The 26,815-nt window shown below is 39.8% G+C and overlaps 1 protein-coding gene across 8 annotated transcripts in view; it reads left to right on the plus strand.

Moving 5' to 3' along the window:
• Positions 1-15,373: 15,373 nt before the first annotated feature.
• The window catches only part of NAB1 (NGFI-A binding protein 1), a 58,803-nt gene continuing 47,361 nt past the window's right edge, over positions 15,374-26,815 (plus strand). For 2 of the 8 annotated variants that reach the window (XR_005218789.1, XM_037849458.1), the window contains exons 1-2: positions 15,705-15,964; positions 25,727-26,564. Coding sequence is in view for 7 of the 8 variants with exons in the window: in XM_037849458.1 (XP_037705386.1) it covers positions 25,746-26,564 (819 nt within the window). In the remaining variant the exon portion in view is untranslated. Of the gene's footprint in view, positions 15,569-15,701; positions 15,965-16,437; positions 16,693-24,811; positions 25,469-25,726; positions 26,565-26,815 lie in introns of those variants that run through there. The other 6 variants (XM_037849461.1, XM_037849460.1, XM_037849462.1 and 3 more) reach the window with 6 other exon arrangements.

Consider the following 26,815-nt stretch of genomic DNA (forward strand, 5'->3'; position numbering starts at 1 on the left):
ATTTACTAAAGTGAGTTCCCAAGCCTCCAAGGCAGAAAGGAAGTCAGGAATGAAACTGCCTTCAGCTCCCCCAGAAGAGGTGTGGTAAGCCCCTCTCCCTCTCCTTAGGGGGGAGGTCAAGATCCCTGGGTGCAAACAATAGTTGGGGACCCCCGGGATCAGAGACCACAGGTAGAATTTAACATTTACTACTAGCCAGCAGCAAGTGTTTAGCATAATAGATACGGGAGCTGAATGTGCCTTAGTCTATGGGAATGTAGCCCAATTCCATGAGCCAGTACTGGCTGTAGATGGCTATGGGGGGAAAACAATCCAGGCAAAGCAGCACAGTCTAACTTTACAAGTTGGGAGATGGCCCTCCCAAGTGTTTATGGTATATATTTCCCCTATACTGGTATACATTTTAGGAATTGATCTTGTACAGAATGCCACACTGTAGAACATTATAGGGGGATTCCACCTTCAGTGTAGTGATCAAAGTGGTCTTAAAGGGGCAGGCAAAATGGTCCCCTGTAAAAGTACCCTGCCTCAGAAGGGTGTGGCCACAAAATAATATAGACTTCTGGCACCAAGAAATCTCAGCTACTGTCAAAGAGTTGGAGCAGGTGGGGATAATAATACCCACCCATAGCCTTTTCAATAGTCCTGTATGGCCAGTATGAAACCTGATGGAACGTGGTGCATGACAGTAGATTACTGGGAGTTAAACAAGGTAACACCACCATTGTATGCCACAGTCCAGAGCATCACTGGTTTATTACAAGAAATTAATACCCACTTGTGTCAATATCATTTTCTACTGGGTCTTGCTAATGCTTTCTTTAGTACCTCTCTAGAAAAATCAAGTCAGTCTGCATTCACCTTCACTTGGAGAGGCTGACAGTGGACTTTTACTGTGCTTCCCCAAGGCTCTGTACATAGCCTGACCATCTGCCACCGTCTTGTGGCAAAGGAGGTGGCTAAGTGGCAAAGTCCCACAAGTGTAACTCTATTACATTATACTGATGATATCATGTTAACCAGTAACTCTCTTTCAGAATTTAAAGAAGCCTCAGGCTTATTGCTATCTCACCTTGAGAGTCAGGGATGGGTAGTCAATCACAACAAATTGCAAGGCCCTGACTCCTCTGGGTGTTGTATGGTTGGGTAAGACAAAAACTGTACCTTCTGCTTTATTGATGAGGTGCAATGTTTCCCACACTGCAAATGCCAAAACAACTAATGGCCTTCTTGGAGTTGTTGGGGTATTGGAGACCTTTTTCCTCACTTAGCCCAAATGTTAAAACCTTTGTATGTTTTAATTAGGAAAGGCCATCCCTGGGAATGGGATACCTCCCAACAGGCTGTGTTTAAAAAGGCAAAAAGGGTAATAGCACAAGCACAAGCACTGGGGGTTGGGGGGAGGTATAGATCCAGACCTGTCCTGTGAATTGGATGTAGCCAGCACTGACACTGGCTTTGGGTGGGGTCTGTGGCAGATACAACATTCTAAATGAATGCCCCTTGGCTTTTGGTCACAGTTATGCAAAGGGGCCATACAGAGGGACGGCCCCCTGGAAAAGAAATTTTGTGCTGTACATAATGTCTTACTGCAAGCAGAGCAACTGATGCAAAGATGCCCAGTTACCTTGAAAACAGCCGTCACTATTCAGGGGTGGATAAATGACATGGCTTCTAAGCCACACTCTGGCAGTGCCCAACTAAGCACACTGACCAAATGGAAAGCCCACCTGCTACAGTGCAGCATTTTCAATACCAGCTCTCTGAGTGCAGAAATGCACAAGATTCTCAGACCAATGTCCTATATAGAAGATTCTGCACCTGAAATAGCTGTTGAAATGCCTACTATAGAAGGCACAGGTACCATTCCTGAGGCAACCTCCCATGTGAACAGCTGTGGCAGTGCAACTCAGTACTGATAGTATATGCTGAGAGATTGGTGCTATGCAAAGCAGTCAATGGGCTGAATTAAGAGCAGTGTGGATGTTAACAGTGCATGAACCAGGAAATGTGCTGTTTGTACCAACATCTGGGCTGTTTATAAAGGCCTTACGACCTGGATGGCAACCTGGAAACAGGAACAATGGACAATCATAGGTAGCCCCCTCTGAGGACAAGAATTGTGGAAAGACTGCTGGGATGCCTGCCAATGAGTATCCCTGCCCACACTCTCAACACATTACCTGGGAATGTAGAAGCAGATGCACTTGCATGGGTTTGGAGCAGTACAGCTGAAACCAGGGAAGTGGTGGAGTGGCTTCACTGGAAACACGGACACTGAGGGTATCAAGCCCTGTGGCATCTGACTCAGCAGTTCCAGCTGCCAACCACATGCCAGCAGGTAGTAGATATCACTAGAGAGTGCACTTCATGCTCCCTGTGTCAACCATGTAGGCTACCACACCAGTGGGAAACACTGGCAGTCACAAATCCTGGTGACTCGGTGGCAAGTAGACTACATCAGTCCCTTCGGCTCTTGGAGGGGGTGGGGTATGCTTTTACTGCTGTGAACATGGCTACAGGAATTTTTTTTAGCTTTCCCGGTGGGGAAGGTGAACCAGCAGGCCACCATATGTTTGTTTGGAAAGAATGAGTGCTCTGTGTGGCATATGTATACAGATAGACAGTGACTGGGGGACCCCTTTCACTGGGCAAATGGCCCAATCCTGGGTCACGGATCAGGACATCATGTGGACATTCCATCTGCCCTACAATCCCACAGGTGTGGCCCTTATTAAAAAAATGAATGGTTTGTTAAAGGATCAGTTAAAAGATAAAAGGTCCTTGTAGCAGTGGACTAAAAGGCTCTATCAGGACTCCCAGACCTATGGTCAACTGATCTTTGATAAAGCCCCCAAAACCACTGATCTGGGGCACAACAGTCACTTCAACAAATGGGGCTGGGAGAACTGGATATCCATATCCAAAAGAATGAAAGAGGACCCCTACGTTACATACTATACAAAAATTAACTCGAAGTGGATTAAAGACCTCAATATAAGAGACAGCACCAAAAACTCCTAGAAGATACTGCAGGGATTCACCTTCAAGACCTTGTATTAAGAGGTCACTTCTTATACCTTATACCCAAAACACAAGCAACGAAAGAAAAAATAGATAAACGGGAACTCCTCAAAATTAAAAGCTTCTGTACCTCAAAGGAATTTATCAAAAAAGTGAAGAGGCAGCCAACTCAATGGGAAAAAATATTTGGAAACCATGTATCTGACAAAAGACTGATATCTTGCATATATAAAGAAATCCTACAACTCAATGACAATAGTACAAACAGCCCAATTATAAAATGGGCAAAAGATATGAAAAGACATTTCACCGAAGAGGATATACAAATATCTAAAAAACCCATGAAAAAAATGTTCATCTTCACTAGCTATTAGGGAGATGCAAATTAAGACCACAATGAGACACTGGAAGACAGTCTGGCAGTTCCTTAGAAAACTAGGTATCAAGTTACCCTTCAATTCAGCAATTTCACTTTTCGGTATATACCCAGGAAATCTGAAAGCAGTGACACAGATATTTCCACACCAATGTTCACAGCGCACTATTCACAACTGCCAAGAAATGGAAACAATCCAAATGCCCTTCAACAGATGAGTGGATAAACAAAATGTGGTATGATACACACGATGGAATACGATGCAGCAGTAAGAAGAAACAAGGTCGTGAAACATATGACAACATGGATGAACCTTGAAGACATAATGCTGAGTGAAATAAGCCAGACCCAAAAAGAGAGATATTGTATGTTACAACTAATGTGAACTCTGTGAAAAATGTAAAATAAATATTTTATATTGTAGAATGTAGGAGACATAAACAGCAACTAGTGAAGGGGGAACGATAATCTAATAAGAACAGATAAGCTATTAAGGGTAATCTTAATGTTACAGGAATGCTCAGGAATGACTATGGTTTGCAAATTTTCGTGGGTATGGTAGGATCATGTTGGAAACAATGTAGTTATTTTAGGTTATTTGTTTTTCATAATCCTTTGTTTTGTTTTGTTTGAATTGTTTTTTTTATTTTTTGATAAAGTAAAAAAAGCTATTGCCTTTAAAAAGTAGCTTCAATGTAGTTATTTTAGGTTATTTGGTTTTTCTTATACCTTTGATTATGGTTTGTAATTTTTCTTGGGGTATGGTAGGAACATGATGAGAGCAATGTAGTTATTTTAGATTATTTGTTTTTCTTATTCCTTTGTTTGGATACGATTTATTAATTTTCTTGGGGTATGATAGGAACATGTTCGAAGCAAAGTAGTTATTTTAGATTATTTGTTTTTCTTAATCCTTGTTTTGTTTGAAATGTGTTTTTTGTCGTTGTTTAATTTTTCAATAAAGTTAAAAAAATAAAAAAATAAAAATAAATTTTTAAAAAAAGGCTCTATCAGGCCTTAACTTGCTGGAATGCAACACCAAGGGCTGCTGCACCTCCCCCCTTCCACCCATTGAAATGCTAATGGTGGGACCCATGCAAGCACACAGAATCCAAATTAAAGGGCCAGTTGCCTTACAGTCTAAGTAAGGAAATAGTAATAACTTGTTGCCTGTGCCTCAGATCATACAAAATGGGAAAAATCAAGTCCTTTGGCCTTGGTGCTTGCCTATGCAGCTGCATTGGTTGGGAATCCTAAGTCACTGGGGAATAAGGGTTACCCAAAATACTGTAATAAGATCTCAGTTTATTCAGAATATGCCTATTAAAATCTTTATCATCAATCCAGGGGACTCCTATTCCCATGGGAACCTTATGAATGCCCAGAACCTTATGTGGACCCTTCTTATGCCCAGATTATTAGTTGATGTAAAGGTAGAGGACTCTCAAGATTTGCAGGGGACGTGGAATGTGACTCCTGGGGAGGAATGTAGACCTGGCATCGTGGGATGGAGAACATCTTCTTGACCAAAACGGGGATGTGAAAGGAAATGAAATAAGCTTCAGTGGCAGAGAGATTCCAAAAGGAGCCGAGAGGTCACTCTGGTGGGCACTCTTACGCACAATTTAGACAACCCTTTTTAGGTTCTAAAGAAATGGGGTGGCTGGTGGTGGATACCTGAAACTATCAAACTACAACCCAGAACCCATGAATCTCGAAGACAATGGTATAAAAACGTAGCTTATGAGGGGTGACAATGGGATTGGGAAAGCCATAAGGACCACACTCCACTTTGTTTAGTTTATGGATGGATGAGTAGAAAAATAGGGGAAGGAAACAAACAAACAAACAGACAAAGGTACCCAGTGTTCTTTTTTACTTCAATTGCTCTTTTTCACTTTAATTATTATTCTTGTTATTTTTGTGTGTATGCTAATGAAGGTGTCAGGGATTGATTTAGGTGATGAATGTACAACTATGTAATGGTACTGTGAACAATCGAATGTACTATTTGTTTTGTATGACTGCGTGGTATGTGAATATATCTCAATAAAATGAAGATTAAAAAAATAAATAAAAATTTAAAAAAAAAGATTTGCAGGGGGAGAATATCTGGTATTTAAAACCTCCCCATAATGTTCCTCTGCCTGATACCTTGTTTCAACCAATGCAACTCTAGCATGTATATTGTTAAATCAGCAGGAATTACCCGCCATTTTTCCCATAAGCATCTTAATTTTTGCCCATAGTGCCCTAGCAAATACCTTCCTACAGAAGGCTTCAGCAGTAACTCATGAACAATGAAACCCAATGTTGGGTTTGCATGGACTTGCCATCTTCAGGCGCTACCGGCCTTACTTGGATGGTGACCCCTGTGAATTGGACTGCATGGAATACCCTGCTGGCCTGGCAGAATTCAGTGCATCAGAAATCCAGAAAAGAATCTTCTCATTTAAGACTGAAATCCAACTACCACCCTATAATGAGACTACGGTTTACATCTCCTCCCTTGTACGGAAACAGGTGAATAGCCCCGACCTGTATTGGGGTATGCTGTATGTGATGGTTTAGGGTGGCTGATGGCAGAAGGTGTAACAGTAGACCATGTTGCCCCTGTCTTTATGGAACAACTTGATGGAATTCATGATGTGGGGTTGCTACCCCCCAAATTGTGTAATTTTACTGTTAAATTACAAAACAATAGACTTTTCCACTGGCAAACTATCTCTAACCAATATGAGGTGTAACTTTCCCCTAAGGGATGACCATGGATCTGTGTATAACTGGATAGGATGTTGTATGCTGGGACAGTGCTATGTTCCCACTACCTTGTATGACTCTACCCCATACTCCTAGTAACTGAGAAATGGTTAAAGCTAGATATAGAATCAAATGCACTCCCTGGTGGTATTATCCTTTAGCAATTCTTGTACCAGGTGGAGCCGTAATAGTGAAAAACATGTGGCAGCTTTAGCCAATCACAGTGCCCAAGCACTTAACGATTCCAACAGAGCTACATCCTTGCTAAATGAAGAAACCACACAGCTTAGAAAGGTAGTTTTACAAAATAGAATGGCCTTAGATAGCCTTACTGCAGCACAAGTGGCACCTGTGCCTTAATTAATGCACAGTGCTGCATATATATTCCTGATCATTTGCACAATGTTTCAGAAGTTTTAAATAATATGCAAAAGCACATACATAATATTGATCAATTATAAGTAGATCCTTTGTCTAAATGGTTTAATTCCCCTTCTTGGCCATAGTGGCATCTCTTTGTGGGATTGTTATCTCTGTGTGGGTGTGCTGGTTTGAACCTGTTATGGACTCCAGAAGAGCCACGATCTTTTAATCCAATATTGTGGGGTGGGACCTTTTGATTGAAAGTTTCCTTGGAGATGTGACCCACCCAACTGTGGGTGAGACGTTGAATAAATTATTTCCACATAGGTGTGACCCCACCCATTCATGGTGGGTCTTAACTATGTGGCTGAAGTCCTTAAAAGAGCTGAAAGCCCACACAGATGCAGATGCTTGGAGATGCTTGCAGACGCAAACAGAAAAGACATTTGGAGATGCTAAGCTAAAAGATGAAGCATCATATAGATGCAATGCAACTTATTTAACTAATGTATTATTTTGGATGCTTTTTTCAATTTAATAAATACTACTGTGATAAATATCTTAAATGTTTCTAAACTCAGGATAATATCTTAGAAATGAAACTGTTGGATCAAATCATATGAACACTTCAAAACTCTTGTTCAATTTGGCAGTCTGCCCTTCTAAAGGTTGTTTACCTTTATACAATCAATTTTTGTAAGAGCCCCTAACCTCACCAATACCAGGATTATTTGAAATGTTTTTATTTAAGGAATATGTATTATAGTTGGATTAAACCTCAGTCTGCCAATATTAAAGATTGTGGTTATAGTAGGAAATGAAAGCATGCTACAAAAGATAGAAAATGAAGAAATCAAGGTCCTAAAATGTTTTGACTATCATATATTGTTGTCAATCCTTGACAAGCAGATGAGTCACTAATTTCCCAGTAAGTAAAACAATATAATTCAAACTGTAAAGATATACCTTTACAATTATATAGGAACAGAACTACATTTGACTTACTTTTATTTCAATTGTTTTAAATATCTTATAGTATAATACATGCATTGCACACTGTCCTTTCAAAGTGTCTGCTCCTAAAAGGCAGTCAATTTTGAGTAATTTGTTGTGACAATTGGCCCAACTTATTAATGTTAACTCAATTTTTTGTAGCTGGTGGAGTGATAAGGCAACTGAACCAACACGGTGAAAGCAGTTGGTATGTTAGGGTGTTTTTTGAACCTATTCTGCTTTTCTTTCCCTTTCTATCTCTATTCTACTTTGCTAATGCTGCCAGAATGCAAAACACCAGAGATGGATTGGCTTTTATAAAAGGGGGTTTATTTGGTTACACAGTTACAGTCTTAAGGCCATAAACTGTCCAAGATAACACATCAGCAATCGGGTACCTTCACTGGAGGATGGCCAATGGTGTCCGGAAAACCTCTGTTAGCTGGGAAGGCACGTGGCTGGTGTCTGCTCCAAAGTTCTGGTTTCAAAATGGCTTTCTCCCAGGGCGTTCCTCTCTAGGCTGCAGTTCCTCAAAAATGTCACTCTCAGTTGCTCTTGGGGTGTTTGTCCTCTCTTAGCTTCTCCAGAGCAAGAGTCTACTTTCAACGGCTGTCTTCAAACTGTCTCTCATCTGCAGCTACCCTCTCAGCTACTGTGCATTCTTCAAAGTGTACCTCTTGGCTGTAGCAAGCTTGCTCCTTCTGTCTGAGCTTATATAGTTCTCCAGTAAACTCATCAAGGCCCATGCTGAATGGGTGGGGCCACACCTCCATGGAAATTATCCAGAGTTATTACCCCCAGTTGGGTGGGGTGCATTTCCATGGAAACAACCTAATCTAAATGTTCCAACTTAATCCCCACTAATATGTCTGCCCCAATAAGATTGCATCAAAAAATATGGCTTTTTCTGGGGACATAATACATTCAAACTGGCACAACCTCTACCTCTTCCAATCCAGCTACAAGATAATATACAGACTCTCTTCAAGTGTGTTGGTTTGTAGATGTGCTGGGCATGTAAATAGCAGGTTGAACACTGTTTCTCTGTCCCCATTGCCTACAGATTTGCCTCAACCACTCCACTGCCATCATCCCCATGGGTCCCACATCAAGAGCACGATTAGAGGAATTTATGTGAGGATGGTCTCTCCTTCTTCCTCCTCCTCCTCTTCCTCTTCTTGTTCCTCTTCCTCTTCTTCTTCTTCTTCTGTTTCAGGAGAATCATGTATTTGAAAACTTTTTTCCTTTGGTTTCAACTTCTTCAGAATAGTTATGTCCACCTTAGCTTCTCAGATACATAGATTCTTCTTTAATCATCTTACTCTTACCCCACTTTCTTCCAATTCTTGCCCATTTAGTTCAAGAAAGGTGCATTTCCTTTACATGCTCTCTTATTTTCTTGCTCCTTTCATGAGCTTAAGAAAGCCCCACTTTCTTAGCTGACAAGAGATGTCCAAGGAACAAACCAAATCCTCCATCCCCCCTTTTGTGGAGTGCTTAAAAGGGGTACCTCAGCTGATAGGTCCTTTGCTGGCAGAGTGTAGACCTAGAAAAAGGGATAAGCTCAGAGAGGAGCTGGGATAGTGAATACATACTTGCCAATCTCAGCAAAACCAAACGTGGGATTATGAGGAACAAGAAAGCCAAGAACCAAGTGGGCAAATGGAAGATGATCTGGATAAATTCCAGAGACAGTGAGCAGAGCAATTTTTTTAAAAAATCTACTCTTCCTCCTGGCTTGTGTAGTTTGCCAAGAAGTATGAATGGCTGGGGATGAGCTAACAGTAGCCTTGAGACCTGAAACAATATCACAGAAGAGTTAACTGTACAAGTCCAGCATAATGGACATCAGAACAAAAGGGGTGGGGAGACAAATGGAACAGTAGCTGAGTTGTAACCACTGTTGTCAAAGAGAGAGGGTAGAGGAGGAAGAAAAACAAGGCTCTAATCCTTAAAAAATGTCCAGAAACTCTCTTTCAGAGTCTTTTCAAAAATTTCCGTTTACACTCCTTTCCATCTCAAAAATAAACTTTAAAAATAAAACCAAAATTACCCTTCATTCAACTGAGCATTTGGTTGTACTTAGTGCCTAATATTATATTAATATTTTTCTGATCTCTACATTAGCAAAGCAGAGTATAAGTTTCCTTATCTGTAGAAGAAGTCAATTGGTTTAGATGACTTCTAAAGTCCTATCTAGCCCCCCCCAAAGTCTATAATTCTATTTTTCCACTTGTGTTTTATGAGCATTAGTAGTCTATCCTGGGAATCTAACCATCTCTTCTTTTTTTTCTTCCAATAGAGATTGCATTTCAAGTTCAAAGTAACCAACTTATAACTACTGGAAACTAACCTAGCTGTATGTTGGGGAGTTTCTGCACAGTATTTGAGCCTAGTTACCTTCATTATAAAGGAGGTTGAACTAGATGAACTTTATAATCCTTTACACCCTACAGACTTCATAGTATCTTGTAATGACATGCAATGCATGAAGATTTGCAAGTATTTTTTAAGTTATGGTTTTCTAAATTATCAGTTATATATTTCTATTAACTTACCTTTAAGAAACTTGTTTATAATTACCTTATATTTTTAAATGTTCAAACCTTCATGCATTTAAAACCTCTATTTAATCCTGATCCAAAATTTGACTGCAGCACACTTCCAAAATTTTAAATTTTGCAATTGCAAAATAAGAGAAATTTTAATTATATTTGTGGCAATATGAGTATTGCCTATGATTCAGTTAATTGTAGGGCCACCACCACACAGAGTGGAAGATATGTTAAGTACAGAATTGTTCTGAGGCAACAACAGGAAAATCAGACGATAGAATTATATCATATCTTAGATCTTAAGTCATAAATTGTAATGTTATTCTTTCCTCTTAGCACATTTTAGATCTAATATGCTTTCTTTTGTTCTGAATCACTGAAGCATTTTAAAGCAAGAGATCTTTCTGAAAGTAATATATGAAGCTCTTTCAGTAAAATTTCACTCAAATCTGAGAATCACTACCAATTTTCTAGAGTTTTTGTTTTTTTTTTTTTACCAAAAACTTTCTTTTTACTTTCAAAATGTGGAGGGAAACGTTTTTGTCTAAAGGACTCCTTACTTTTGCAAATGCTACATACATAACTTAAATGAACTAATCATGGAAGTATTTGTTACTAATAAATTTTTAAAAACCTATTAAACTATACAGTTACTGAGTTCAAGAGAACTATAAGACATAGTTCCTATTCTCAAGGCGCTTACAATATATTTAGGAAGATGAAACATCAAGCAACTAAAGAAATTAAGATGAGTAGAGAACCAGGAGCTTTCCATGTAGCAAAAGAGATAAGTAAAATGGGAGTTAAGGGAAGTAGAAGCCATTGAGGGATGTGGCTGTTAGAAATCTTCACAGAAGGTGCAGCTGGGATGCGGGGGTCAGTGAAACATTCAGGGAGGGTGCAGTCGGACCTTTAAGGATAGCAGAAACACCTCCAGCTCTGACTTGGCACCTTGGGGCTGTTGGTGCAATGGGCAGGAAGTAGTCTCTGGAACAGACTTCTTGGCCTCAGGGCTTAGCTCTCCCATGTGACCTTGCAGGGTTATTTCAGTATACCACATCTTGGTTTCCTCACAGGTGTACTACCATGATGAAAATAATAGTACACACCGCATAGTGCTGTTGCTAGAATCAGTGGAATTAATACCTATAAAGTGCTATGGCACATAACAGGTACTCAATAAATGCCAGTTACTACTGTTTTCTTATGCCACTAAAATGTTATTTACTTAATAGTTTTCTTTAAAACATTTGACTTTTTTGTTTTACTAAAATTAGCCTATTTAGAATATCTTGAATCATTATTCTAAATGGACAATGAATCTCACTTGCTTTAATAGAAGAAAACCATAAAAATAAATACATGGAAAACAAAGTTAGTAAATCCTAGCTATATACTAACAACTGCCAAAGGATCTGAGCTGAAGCCTCTTTGTAAAAAATACAATTCACTAAGTGTTAGAGGGGCTAGAGACACATTGGCACCAACTGAGATTTCCTTCGTAAGTAGATTAGAAGGGAAAGAAGAGATTAGAAGGGAAATAATTTGTTCAGTATGAGATTCACTGTCCATTTTCCATCTGGAACCATCTCAGCATGCTTCCCATGCTTGGGAGGTCCATTAGAAGATAAAGGGTAGGAGTAAACTATCATTTACTATCGAGAAGTGTTGTTTTCAAAGGTGTGTTATGTGCACCGATTGCATATTTTCAGTGGTGCCCATTATGTTCTATTTTCTATCAATTTCAACTCCCATTCAGAAGCAGAAAAAAAATTATTCTTTCTAATTTTTATATCAAAAGGGGTTTCTAATGCGTATAAACTAGATTTGGCTGTGTGCTGTAACACAAGTGTGTGCACTCCACAAAACTGGTTAAAATTAGGAATGGAAATGTAAGCTTCTCCCAAATCCATTCCCTTCAGGTAAAAACAAAAAACTGAGTCAGCATACTGGAAGAAGACTTTCAAATTTTTAAAAAAGTGTTTTCAAAATATAAAACTGTATAAATGACGTACATTAGAGCCATTTAGAGGTAGCTCTGTATCACCCTTATTTTTCTAGATAAGGAATTGAACTTAAGATGATATTTTGCAAGTGGTATTCCTAAAATAGGCACAGATTAATAATGAGTAGAATTTGAGATATTCCTCAGACCACTTTCCAAATGGTGTTAAAATTCAGAATTTGATGTACAGATTAACCCTTTGTAACATTTAAAGAGACTTGTGTCAGAAAATCTAACATGAATTATTCTAGTAACATTTTAAAATTACTTAGCAATTTACACAATGCTTTTAGCATTTCTTATTCTTAATATTTGATTAGAATTGTTATATATTTCAGAAGTAGCTATTGCCAATTTTAGATACTTCAAGTAGGAAATTTTCTAAGTGACTAGTACATGTCAGCCACCATTCTAGGCACTGAAGATGCATCAGTGAACAGGACAAAACAAATAAAAACTTCTATTGTCTTGGAAATTACATTCCATGTCCTTTTATATACTTATCGAAATACAATGTGAAACATGATTTTTCCATTTTTAAGAAAATTGTTTTTATTTTATTGGGATTTGTGTACAAAGGGTGTTATAAAAAGAGTATCATTTTAGTTACTCCTTAGTAATTAACAGTCTGCATACTGCATTCATCTTTTAGACTTATGAAATAAATACTAAAAGTAATGAAAAGAAACACAAACCATTTTACGTGGTCTGTTAAACTTCCTTTTGTTCTCCTTTTCACACTTTGATTTTTACATAAAAGCACTTTGTTTCCTAAGCACCCTGCTCCAAAACTGGCACATAATTGTTGCTCAAAAAAAAAAAAAAAAGTACTGAATATTTAAATGACTTGAATATATAGGTATATTTATAGTAAAGTAAAATCAGAAGAAACTAAAACTATTGCATGGATGCTTAACAAAAGATTTCCAAAGTGTAATTATTTGTGTCGCCACATTTTCTTTCTCCTACACCTGAGACTGCTTCCAAGAAAACTCTGAAACCCAAAAACTATTTGATCTCTACAAAAGGGCCTTCATAGAATAATCAGATACCTTAATTGTTACTTACAGGATGGAACGTTCACACCTTTGCTTTCTCTTAACAACCCTCCCGGCCTGACAATGAGGAAAGACTGTGTGGGCATGTTGGAGGAGGGGTAAGTGGTGTTTAGGGATGTCATGGGTGACAAAAAGTAGTAAAGTAGTGAATAAGAATTAATGCTTCTTAATCTGAGTTGTCTCAGATACTGGTACATGCCTTGATCCTCTTTCTAAGCAACCATATTGACTCCAGTGTTGTCATTTGGACATTCAGACTCAAATATCTAAAAGCTTACAATTTCATCTTTCTTTCAGGTTCTTGCCTCCCAACACCTCCCCAAGCATCATACTGCACTTAAGGCAAAGCAAAGTGGGTCAAAATGCCATTGTTAATTTGGGAAGAACAAATAATTTAAATGTGACCAGAAAACAAACAAGGCAAGTGTTAAACTGCAGCAACGACCAGTTACTAGTTAGGAGAAGTATCTGCCCTGACACATTTCCTTTTTAGCATCATGCTTAGTGCTCGCCAGACTATACAGCTCAATAAAAGGATTTAATGTCCTGTATTCCAACTCTGGAAACAATTCCACTGGAAGGCTCAATAGTCCAGATAAGACTACTCACTTCCTGACTCATGAATTATTGATTGTACATCTTTACAGAAGAAAGTTATTTTTCTCTTGCTGTTCACAACCAACAATGTTTGCAAAACTTCAGAACTCCAGAGAGGAATTAGAAGAGTAGAATTTTGCAGATATCATTGCCTGGAAATTCTTAACCTGTGCCTTCCCCATCCAACCAAGAAATTGCCTAAGTAGACTTTACTGTACCATAACATAGGACTGTTAGCCAAGTTAACTTTCTCTTTAGAAGCTCAGGATCCACAGCTGTAAAATTGTGATAATGAAAGGATGACAGAAAGAGCAGTGATTTCCTCAGTTGAAGAAGAATGTGAGCAAGTAAGCATGTGTATTCATTTGAAATATCAACTCAACTCCACCAGAGAGAACCTTTTACTGACACTGGAGAAAGAGGGTTAATTTTAATTATATATATACCATTGCAGCATTACTCATTCCTATAACATGTTTTTGAAGGAAAAAAAAAAAAAGGTTCAGTGCTTTTAGTAAGGTATTTTTCTTTCAATGTTATCATCATCATCCACTGCTGCAAGATAAAGTTGTGGTATGAAGAATTCCCCATCTCAAAGAATGCCTTGTGTCCCCTCAGCAAAGTAGGCACACTCTGGGAGGCCAGCCAGGATGTGGGAATGGCCTTCTACATAACTGGATTTTTATGTTTGTTAAAACGGGATTCTACCTGTTTTCGCAGCAGTTTTACACTAAAGCCCCCCATCCTTCAAGAACATAATGCTAAAATTCCGAGAATTCTTTCATTCTTCCGTTTTTGCAAAGAAAGGAAAAACAGATTCTAAAACAGATTTCCAAATTTTTGGCAATAGTTTACATTTTTGGAGGTGTTTTAATACTTTTTTGATTAGAAGAGTTTACGCAAACCTAACTAAAAAATTCCATAACGTGCCTTGGTAACTCTATTCGACACACCCCAATGCTGTACTAGTGCCATCGGATTTCTTCACCATGGAAATCGAAAATATTAACCAGTAAAATAACAAGCAGGCTTTCAAGACGGTTGAGAAGGTTGGAATTAAGTTACTCGGCAAGCGAGACAGCTGTCAAAACCGCGCTCCGGGTTTGTCGGTTCCCATACCGCACTCCCCCTCCCACCGCGCCCCCACCATCCGCGCCAATGAGTGGTGGGCGGAGGGGGCAGCACAGGCGAGGCAGAGATTCTCCCACAATCATCGGTTCTTGCAGCGCCGCGCACCTGCCACCCCTCCTCCGTGTGGTCGAAGCCAACTTTCCGTTGGACAGCTCGGCCCGCTGGGGCGCACCTGACCCACCTGCCTCGCCCACCATCTCGCGGAGCCTGCGGGGCGGGGGCGAGCCCGGTGCCCAGATTAGTGTGCTGGGAGCGCTATTTTAAGTCTGCCTCTCAGGAGATGCTGGATTTGGCGGGGTGTGTTCCTTGAAATACTATATTGAGAACACCACACATTAAAAATTTTTTTTCATTGCAAACCTTCCCAGTTCACTCCGCAGCCAAAGAGAAGCCCTAAGGCGGCTTCCCCTCCCTCCCTCCGCCCCCGTTTCCCTTCTTCCCGCCCCCTCCCCCCGCCCGGAGCGGGACGCGCAGGAGCCGCCCCCACCCGGGCGCCCACTTGGTTCCTCCCAGCTGCCGTGCGAATGGGCCGCCCTCCAGATTCCGCGGAGGGGGCGGCGGGAAGAGGCCGAGCCTCGGCCCCGGTGGCCGTCGCCCCCGTCCTCGCCCAGCGGCGGCCCACGCCGGGATCTGCGTCACTCGGCCGCGCGTGGGCGGGAGCCGGAGCGGCGAATGTAGCAAGAGCGGAATCTCCCAATGTGACAGGGTGCGGGGGGTGGAGGTGGAGGCGGCGGCGGCGGAGGCGGGCGGGGGAGGGGGAGGGTGCAGCGCGCGCTGGGAGGGGAGAGGAGGGAAAGAAAGGGAGAAAGGAGGGTGTGGCGGGGGAGGAGGCGCCGCCGCCGCCGCCGCCCGCGAGCCGGAGCCCGGAGGAACCGCCGCGGCAGTGTTAGCGCCGACGGGGCGGGCGGGCTGGCGGGAAGAAGCGGCGGGCTCGAGCTGGGGGGAGCAGAGAGCGCGCGCCTGCCACCTTCCCTTGCCCCCCTCGATGGGAGCGGGGGCGTCCTGGCCGCCGCCTGAGGAGAGCCGGGGACCGTCACTTCGGAGTTGGGGCTGAGCAATCCGCGGTGGAGAGCGCGCGAAGACCGCTGCAGCCGCTGGCCGAGTACGTACCTAAGCGGACATTCCCAACTCCCGGTCGGCGAAGTGGGGCGCGTTCGCGCTTGTGTGGCCGCGGGCGAACTTGGGGCAGTAGAGTCGCCCGGCCCAGCGGGGACTTGGGGGAGGACGGTGGGCGTTCTGGGGAGGCGGCCCCGCGCGGCCGCCGCCGGAAGGAGAGAGCGGCATCGGGCTCCGGAGGGCTATTCCGTGAGAAATTCGGTGTGCAGGGGCCGCGGGAAGGGGGAAGTGTGGAAGTGGCACTGCCTTATGCACGTCCTGCTAACGGGGCTGGGGTCCGTGCGCGGTGCCCGGAGGAATCGTGATGGGGTGTGGGGTGTGATGTGCGTTGTGTGCGCGCGCCGGCCAGAGTTTTGTAGCGACCTTCACCAGGGTCAGTCTTTTGTTTGTTTACTTTATAAAAGTACTGCACTTTTGTCTCTAATTTCTTCCTGTATACTTTCCCCCTTCTAAATGTAGTTTTCTTTTTACAAGCGAGAGGAGAGTTTTTCTTGGAAGTGGCTTCCAGAAACTTGGCACCAAGGTGCAGGGAAGCGACTCTCGTGCTCGCTAAGGCCAAGTGTGGAATTTGCAAAGACATGTGGGAAGTACCAGCCTTGGATGCAGATGGATGCGTGTGACCTTGTTTATGCAGAGACATTGAATGTGCCGTCAGATATTCGTGTTCTGCAGCCTCAGGGTTCACAGGGCTTAAGGACTCAAACGACATTTCCAGTAAGCCTAAATGTTGTAGGAGCTTGGGGAAAAGGGTAGTTAAGTTGGTTTATTGGTTCCACGGGCCAAGTTTTGAAGCACTTGAATCTCACTCCCTGAAACTCAGAGAACGTGGAAAATTTGGGGGTGGTTGTCAATTTAAATGTTCACCCCAAAGAGTCGATGTGGAGTAACCTGTCACTACCAATTGGTTTTCCAGCGACGTGTCTGCAAACTTAAGGAGTGCAAAGATCAGAAGCTGAAAGGCAAATTCTCAGATCTTGTTTAAAAATATTTTGACAGTCTTAATAGATAATATTAGATGGTGTAGAAACGGAGGAACCGAATTTAAAATGGATTAGTCACATAAGAAATGCTTAGCTGTTTTGTTAGAGAAGTGTGCACTTTTTACTTAGATTTTTACTTTTTAGAATTTTTCTCCTGTGCAACATACCCATTTATGACCTTTCATAATTTATGTGTGGTTTTAAGAAGAAATATTGGCGAGAGTATAATAGGAAGGATTTGCTTCCTCTCTTGGATGGAGGCTCTTCTCTTCCTGAATACTTAAAAGAGCTGCTTCTCCTGCAATTTAAGTGTCAGTTAAAGTGGTTCTTAGTTTCAAGAGTATTCTTTTTTCTTCCATATTTGTATCATGTGAGATGTATGATATTGCCCTTTAATTAGGTTTAAAAATTATTTTTTCCTTTTAGATATTGACATGCAAATAAGGATTCTGTTGAGAATTTGCAAATGGCTGGCAAATCAGGTCAGCCTTCTTTATCCTTGTTTGGGTATTGGATGTTGGGAAATTAGGTTTTAAAAGAAAATAATTTCAAGGAACCTTTGAAAGATTTTTTTGCTTTAATTTTATTATTTTTACCTTCTTGCACTAAAGTTAATAGCTCTTGTTAAATGTTGTCTGGTATTAGAGAAATTTTGTTTTCCCTGGCTCTGATGATCTGTTATATGTGAATACATTACTGGAAGCAATAAAAGCATTGAGGCATTGTAGATTTTTATTTTATTTCATTCTGGGACCAATTGTGGATGTAATTCAAATGCTAGAAATCCTTAGGAATCTTATATCTGATACAAGGAGATTTATTGAGCTTTTAGGCTAATAAATATTTTGATATGTCTAAGAAATAACCTACAGTCTTATCTCAAAATAGTAGTAAAATTGAATGATATCAGCTATATTAATTTAAAATTTTCCTTTTTTATGTCTTGTGCCCTATAGGAAAGCTGGTAGATTTTCATTCTCTTTGATGTTTAAAGCATTAGATATTTTCTTTAAGTTTCACTTTATGGACATATTGTTTTTATTCTCCTCGGTGTTAAAACAGTAGATGTTTCTGTTTAGTCTCACTTTAGCTGTAAACATATTGGTTTATTAGAGATGTATGGGTTTAGCACTGTGACTTCTTTGAAGGAAGAATTTATGTATATGTACAGAGGGTGGAAAGACCACTGAAGAATTTGTTGCATGAACTTTAAGTATTTAAAATAAAAGACGGTTGGATGGAAATAGAAGTATGTCAGGTTTTTCCATTTATTGACTTAGGCACTGCCCTAAGCCTTAGGCCTCATCTACCATTATAAGCCTGTAATTGTTTTTGTTCGTGCTATCCATGTGTATTATTGGAAATGAAAGCTCTGTAAAAATTTACCTTTTAAATATAAAGCTGTGTTTGGGACACCACAGAACTGTGATATATTTTGTGTTATTTCATGGCAATGACCATGTTTAGAATGTTTTGAACAGTTTAAGATCCTACTTATATATAATCAATCTGTCTATGCATATTTCATCGTTGAGTTTATTAAATATGTTAAAGAATAAATGATACCCACTCAAGCATAATACAAGATTGCTAGCCTTTTTCTTTGGATGTATTTTTATCTTTCCTGCTTCTTTCATTCTTCTGAGTAGTAAAGTGAAGAATAGTACAGTTATTATATTAAATGCAAATTTCTTTCTGATCTGACATATTCAATAATACATACAATAGAATAATATATTCCCTTAAATTTAATAATGGAACAAGTGGGAAATGTCAGAATTCTCATAGCTAAAACATACTATTAAGCTTTCAAATAATTTGTCATATCTCAATGCATTGTATTGGGGTCAGGGGTGCGTATTAATTTGCGTGTTATCTTAATTTTATAATAATTTTTAAGGGAAATTCCTGAAAAAAAAACAGATAAAATTTATATCCATTGCATACATACAGAGTGTTTGTTGAATGATTTTTGATTTTTAGTTGATTGAAGAATTTCTAGCCATATTATATGAAATGCTAGTATTTACCTATTGATATTACAGTTAAGATAATACATATTTATTGCTTAATAAAACAGATCTAATTTATTTTTTATAATTTTGATAACTGAATTTAAATTTATGCATTATTGAATATTTGTATTACAATTTTAAGGGATTTCTAAGAAAATTTTTTTCAGCTTTAATTCAGAAAAGAATCAATAGCAGGAACATTTTAGTTTCCAAAATTACCATTAATTCATTGACTGTATATGTTGACTTCATAGCTGTGATGATAATAAGATCTAAAAATGTCTTGACATAAGATATCTCACCGAACACTTACTATTAAATGCATAGGTAAACCATTTGGAACCTGAAACACATACACAGCAGTTAGTATTTAGATCAACCCGTGCAATCTTGGGTAACCCACGATATTACTAAACTACACTGAATCATTTTAACTTGATTTCTGAGTTCTAGGACTCAGAAAAAAGGGAGAAGAATTAATTCCTAGGTTTAAAGCTTATCCTTCCTTAAGTCAGAGTCCATCTTTTCATAAACCCTTCTGGTTCTAACCTGTAGTATACCCATTGCACCCTTCTTCCCAGATCCCTGTACCTTTATGCTATACTCCCCAAAATTTGGCAGTACTTTAGAGGCTTTAAATGTAGTCTCTGCCCTCAAATTTCCTGTTTCCTTTCTCCCCATTTCCCATCTCAGTCTTTCAGTCCCTTAGAGTACAGCGGATCTCATCTCCATGATAAAAAGAAAACAATCTGTGGAACTAATTCACCTTAATCTGCAAATGACTCATGGGCTCTTAACCCTCCCTGTTTTCCGTATTTTTTATAGATCTGTAAGAGATTGCTGTTAACACAACTAATCTTAAAGTAAAAATTTCATGCTATGTTGGGGGAAGGCATTTATCATCTTCTGCGTAAGTCAGACCTAATTGGGAATTTTGCCCTTGGGTTCTCCCCTCTTTTGATTGCCATAAACTTCATAAAAGTATGTATACATACTATATATGAACTATAATTTTTATTACTATTATATGTTATTTTTTAAACAATGCTACAGCATGGAGGGAAGAATACTCAAAAAAGTAGTGATTGTGAACCATAATATAATGATCATTTATAAGACAGATATTAATTATTTGGGTGTGACTTATACCGTCTTTTAATCTGTAAGAACAGAGGAAAAACTGCCTAGGATATCTCATTACTGAATTTGAACTCATGCTGGTGTTGGGGCTGGACTAACACTTGATGTACGTTATAACACTAACCACGTGTAGTGCCGATATTTGGGAGAGCATCCTTTAACTTGGGAAGATAGCCACCATGTTAAGGGAGTCCATGATGTAGCCTTCTAAGAAAGAGAAAGTATTGAGGATGAGAGTACAGAAAGGGCTGTAGGTAAAGGACCTGAATGTGCTGTTATTAGATTGATAATTCACCAGGATACCAGTTTATCACAGAGTATGTCTCTCTTGAAATAAGAAAAGAAGCTGTTAATCAGATTCTGACTCGGACATCAGGTTTCATTCAACAAGCAACCTTTATAGAGATGTTATTCTGCATAACACCTTTTGCTGGGAATAAATGGGGGTAAAAAATGAATGAGAACTAATTCTAAAGGAACTTATAAACTAACAGGAACTCATTCTGCAGAGCCAGATTTGCATAGCATTTAGTACAATTGTTTGCTTGTCCGTCTCCTCTCTCTTAACTGATTCTTCATGAAGGGCAGTCTTTCCTCTGTATCCCCAGAACTGGCTCAGTACTTCGCACATTTGAATAAGTGAATGAAAAAAAAAATGAGAAAAAAGAAAGAATGTGGGGAGTATAAACAAAGTGTTTAGGGGTTCAGAGGAGGGAGAGAACACCTATGGCCAGGGTATATGAGAAAGGCTTTATGAAAAAGGCCAGAGGAATTGGAGGGGGCATTTCAGGTAAGATGCTTGGCATAGGGGCAGGGACCCAGGAGGCAAATTTGAGTGTATCCGTTTGGCAGGAACATAGAGGCATGTTAGGGGACAATGAAATAGGGGTGACAGCACATAGGTTGGGATGCCTCTGTGAATAGTGTGGATTTCTTTATGCAGTGTGGAAATTTGTGCAGGTGACTGGAGAACCGTAATTGTGCTTTAGGAAGATGAAGTTGGCATTGCAGTGTGGGATGTGTTGAAGGTGAGAGGCTGTTTTCAAAAATGGTGCAAGAGGCAGTAAAAACTAGAATTAGGTGCTTTCGAGGCAGAGAAAGAGAAAGGATGTTGTGGCCTGAAGACATGTAGATTTGAAGAAGGAAGAGGAGAAAGCAAAGACGGAATCGCCACTTTTATTAATCCAGGAAACTGAAAGATGCAACTAAAAGAAATAGATTTGGGAATTTGGGGAAAGGGAGGAAAATGATACAACAATTGCTTTTGGACATACCAAATTTGAGACTATGATGATCCCCAGGCAGCAGTTGAAATGCTGAATTATAATTCAGGAGAACAATTTGGGCTGATGCTTCTCAAACTTTTCAGCTATGAAGATCAATTTTTAACTATTAAATCTTTGCAAACACTCAAATGATAATTTTACTTTAAGCATTTGTTGATTAAGAGAGACTATCTATAGTGACAAAACTATGAACTCAGCTACATTTTTAAATGTTTGTATTTTATTAAATGATAGAAGCATTTGTTTACCTACATTTGCAAATTAGACATGTATATGAGAGGCATCTTTTTCACTCAATAGCCAGTACTTGGTGTGCATCTGAATTTGAGAACACATTTGCAGTAACTCCATGACCCCTGGCTTATGAACCACTGGTCCAAGCTACAGGTACAGATTTAAAGGTCGTCTGTCTATAGGTGATAACTGAAGCTTAGGAGTAGATGAAATCAAGGGAGAATATGGAAAGACAAGAGAAAAGATATTTAACATAAAACTTTGGAAAGTTCTTGCACTTAGGATATAGGAAGGAAAAGTAGGGAAAACAATAATACAATGTTACTAAAGTCCGGTAAAGAGCATTTCAAGGAGGGATAATATGCTGCAGAGAGGTTAAGGAGAGAAGCAGATTACAATTTAGTAGGTACTGGAGTTTCAGTAGGTTGGTGGGGCCAGAAGGAAGGCTGAAGCCTTTCACAAGAATTGAGGCAGTTTTGAAGGAATGGATTTTCTTTTTCTTTTGTTGCCATTAAAGGCCTCTGTCCTGCCCTAAGTCATCACACTCTGGCTTGGACAGTGTCTCCCATAGCCATTTTAAGTGTTTCATTAGGGTTAAAGGAATGAAGCAGGAGTCCACCAGTAAAGTTTTCTGGACCAAACTAGCTCCTTATTTCACTCAGCATAATTTTAATCTGGCAAATGACTGCCCCGTAAGGAGCCAAAGTGAGATTCCTTAAGGTCTCTCAGAAACAAAATCATTACCATTTAAGATGGATTCAGAGAACATACAGAAATGGCCTTGAGCTAACCCGTTGTTAAATTCCTCTTCTCTAGTACTGGGGTTATTTTTCTTAGACTGACCAGGGTGAGAAACATTTAAACTGATGTATGTGGAGGTTTGCTGTACACCAGAGCAAGAACTCTGTTTTAGCTTAACAAAATGAGTAGCTGGTTACTCCTAAACTGGAATTCACAAAAAGCATGGTTGTTCCACGATATCTTGAAAAGGCCAGATAACACTAGTTTTTAGCTGAGTAGGTTTACTATACTATGAGCTACTTGTATATAGTATGGTGTTAGGATCCTTTTTATATTTACTTTAAATTGGAGGGATCGGATAGAAGTTTTCTCATGACTCATTTGACCTTCATTTTGAAGCTTGAATGGATACAGGGTTTTTGAAAACAGAAAATCTCATCTCATAAAAGTTTTCTTTTAAATTAAATCAAGTTAATGTATGAGGTGGTGGGTGTTTAAATTGTCACAGCAGGCTTTTTTTAGGAAACTGAAACATTCTCCTAAAGCAAAAGCTTACGGGGAAAACTCCTTTCCCAGCACTAAGTATGGGTCTTTGGAAAGCCTTCTGGGACTCTGAATAGTTTACTTATAGATCTTTTATCTGTCATCTTGACTTTGGAAATCTACACTTGGTCCTGTCAGTCCTAATGAAGACAGTATATTCATAAGGGCTTTCTCTTAGAAAGTAGGGAATTTCCTTTCTTTCTGGGTAAAGATGAAAAAGATAAAACTGAAAATTATTATTTTCTAAAATCATTGCCTTATTTCAGAAGAATAAAGCCTAAGTTTGGATCTTTTAGTTCTCCTTTTCTTAGTGTCTCTTTTATAGTTGTTTTGTGTGTGTGTGTGTGTGTGTGTGTGTGTGTGTGTATGTGTGTGTTTCTTGTTGCCCCTAAAAAGACTCAAAAACTGTTCTTCTAGTGTTCTTCATGTAATGTTTCCTCTATTCCATAATTTGGTGAGTGCATTTGATGAGTTAATTGATGACCACATAAAACTTGCAAGGTTACAATCCTATAAAAAAGATTATGTGAATGTGTGTTTATGTGCAGATATGTTTGTATATGATAATGTATTTTTTTTCTATTCTATTGAGTTGAAAGCCTGTGGAACATTTGCATTAAATATATTAGGGGAAAGTTCGTTTCCTTTCTTCTACCTCAGACACTTTCTAGAAGCCCTTCTATTTGGTTGATTTTAACTGGGGTCTGTAATTCCCAAGAGCCATGTTTTTTTTTTTTTTTTGGATTAGTGGCCCAGTGGATGATAGACTCTCCCTGGCGTGAGAGTACAAGCTGCTCCTCCTATAGGTGATTTAGAAGATGCAAGAATGTTTTTATCCAGAGGACTGAACATGTATGTAGACTTAATGTGGATGATTACAGAACATGTAGGAGTTTGTGGTGCCCAGAGGATATGCTAAATGGGGATCTTCTAATGTACAGTAGAATGCCAAATTTACCAAAATATGGGAATCTCCTGGGATGTAACTCAGGGATCTGGGAAACTGTTTTTCAGAAGCACCCCAGGTTATTTTCTAGATGTTAGTAGAGGCTAGTGGGCCCAATTCAGTCTCTTTTTTTTTTTTAGAAGTCATCAGGTCACCAGCCATTGCCCATACTGGCCTTTGTAAAAAACCACAAAACTTGAGGAGGTCAAGATATATTCCTTCCTATATCCTAAATGCAAGAACCTTTCCTTCCTTTATCCAAGTGCATTAGACTAAAGCAGATTGTGAATGACCATGAGATTCCTGGAGATAGGGCTTCCTAGGGTTCGGTCACTTGAGTGATAGGGAGAACCATTCTCCTTGTTTGGGGTGACTAACCAGAATTTTCTGTAGCATTTTGGCTGATAGCATAAAGCAAGAGTCCCAGGTTTGGTGACCTCCTCACAGTCAGGGATGTTCCTAATATTCCTCTGCTTACATTATCTCCTATTTAATTATTGTTCTGTACTGTTCTGAGTTGAGAGTAGGGTTTCCATTTTATTCTGATGTATGTGATTGTTTAGCTTTCTGTAATTTTCTCCAGGGAGGACTACAGGGTCCTCCCAATGCTAGTGGTGCATTAATTACAATAAATTTGTTTGTTTCTCTTAAGTGGAAGTACTTGACCAAAATCATCTTTGTATGTGGGAGATCTCCAGGCAACTGTGAACAATTTTTAAATGCTGCAAAGAGGTCAGAAAGTACTTTGCTGGATCCTGTTTTGTCTCTTTAAAGGCAGGCCTCTCAGTCTTCCTTGGACTCTTCAACAGGGTGCTTTTTCTTTGTCTATGTTAGGCTCTCTGCTGCTTCTTGGGAGGGCTCATCCACCCTTCTGAATTCATCCGTCATCTGCAGCCCGATACCCTAATACATACTTAGACTTGTGTCTGGTTTTTTTCTTTTTTTTTTGCATGAAGGCATTTCTACTTAAGCATTCTGCCATGTGCCATGTTCAAAGGCCATGCATTAGAGAGGGAATCCTATCCTGGTTTTTCCTTTCCCCAAACATCTACCCCAATTCTACTCTAAGATTTGTAAGCTCATAGTCATCTATCTTTAACTCTCTTGGACCCAGTAGAAAATGTTAGTAAATGGTAACCATTTCCTCTTCTTCCTCACTTAAACCTAAGTGATCACCAAGTCTAGTTACTTATTTGTTTGAAATTTTGCTTCCTCATTTTACTCCATTCGTAAGTATACCACCTTCTGTCTTCTCACCTCCAATTCATACTGAAATCTGTCTTTCTCAGCCTGCCAGACCAGTCTTGCTAATTTTTCTTTATTTGTAAAATGGAAATAATAATACCTATCTCACAGGGCTGTTGTGAGAATTAGACAAAATGTAACATAAAGCATTTATCATATTGCCTAACACAAAATAAGTATTCAACCAGTGGTAGCATCATATACTTCTTACCTCTTTCTAAATTTGGATTACCTTTTTTGCTATCTTTGTGTCCAAACCATAGAAGCAGCAAAGTGTATACCCAAAAGTATGGGATATAGAGCCCTCTGGAGCCTTGGTTTGAGTCTCCAGACTTCTGCTTACTAGATGTAAGACCTCAGGCAAGTAACTTATGTTCTTTGAGTCTTTATAGTCACCTCTTTAGAATGGGAACAATTATACTGATCTTTAGATTTTTTAGGAGTATGAAATGTGAGATAAAGTATACAGAGAGAATGCTTCCTTAACGGTCAGTTGTTATGTAGATGCTCCTTGTTTTTATTCTTCCTATACTGCATTCTTAAATCCTATGATGTCTAACTTACTTGGTTTAAGAAGCTGGGGCAAATGTGATTAGTATTCTTCTCTTCTTTTTGCAGGTGAAACACATCCACAGTAATGGCTACGGCCTTACCCAGGACCCTCGGGGAGTTGCAGCTATATAGAATATTACAAAAAGCCAATCTGCTTTCTTACTTTGATGCTTTCATTCAACAAGGTGGTGATGATGTCCAGCAACTCTGTGAAGCTGGAGAAGAGGAATTTTTGGAAATCATGGCACTCGTGGGCATGGCTAGCAAGCCCCTTCATGTTAGAAGGCTACAGAAGGCTTTGAGAGACTGGGTTACAAACCCAGGCCTTTTCAATCAGCCTCTGACTTCCCTTCCTGTCAGTAGCATACCCATCTATAAATTACCAGAAGGATCACCAACTTGGCTGGGAATATCCTGTAGTAGTTATGAAAGGAATAGCAGTGCCCGGGAACCTCATTTAAAAATCCCAAAATGTGCTGCCACCACCTGTGTGCAGAGCTTGGGACAGGGGAAATCGGATGTGGCGGGGAGCTTAGCGCTGCAGAGTGTGAGTGAGTCCAGACTCTGGCAGGGCCACCATGCTACTGAGAGCGAGCACAGCCTCTCCCCGGCAGACCTTGGTTCCCCAGCTTCCCCCAAGGAAAGCAGTGAGGTGCTGGATGCTGCTGCTGCACTCTCTGTGGCCGAATGTGTGGAGCGGATGGCCCCCACGCTGCCAAAAAGTGACTTGAATGAAGTGAAAGAGCTGCTAAAAACCAATAAGAAGTTGGCCAAAATGATTGGTCACATCTTTGAGATGAGTGATGATGATCCACACAAAGAAGAGGAAATTCGAAAATACAGTGCAATATATGGCAGATTCGACTCAAAGAGAAAGGATGGGAAACATCTCACACTTCATGAGGTAAAAATTCCACCTTTATCTCCCTCTGTATGTAGGTGGATGTTGCTGTTCCTTAAAGATAAGTTTGTTAATGTTTGAAGCAAAGGAGATATACTCTTAAAAGCAGTATTAAAAACATTTAGGTATTAGCAAAATATAATTCTTTTATGAAAATAGACCATATTTATTGTGTTCAGGGTATTTTTGTGTTGAACTCGAATGTCTGAACTCTGGCACTACAGTATAGGGTGATTTTTAGAAAAATGTCAGAA

Source organism: Choloepus didactylus, chromosome 9 (genome assembly GCF_015220235.1).
Source record: "Choloepus didactylus isolate mChoDid1 chromosome 9, mChoDid1.pri, whole genome shotgun sequence".
NCBI classification, from domain to species: domain Eukaryota; kingdom Metazoa; phylum Chordata; class Mammalia; order Pilosa; family Megalonychidae; genus Choloepus; species Choloepus didactylus.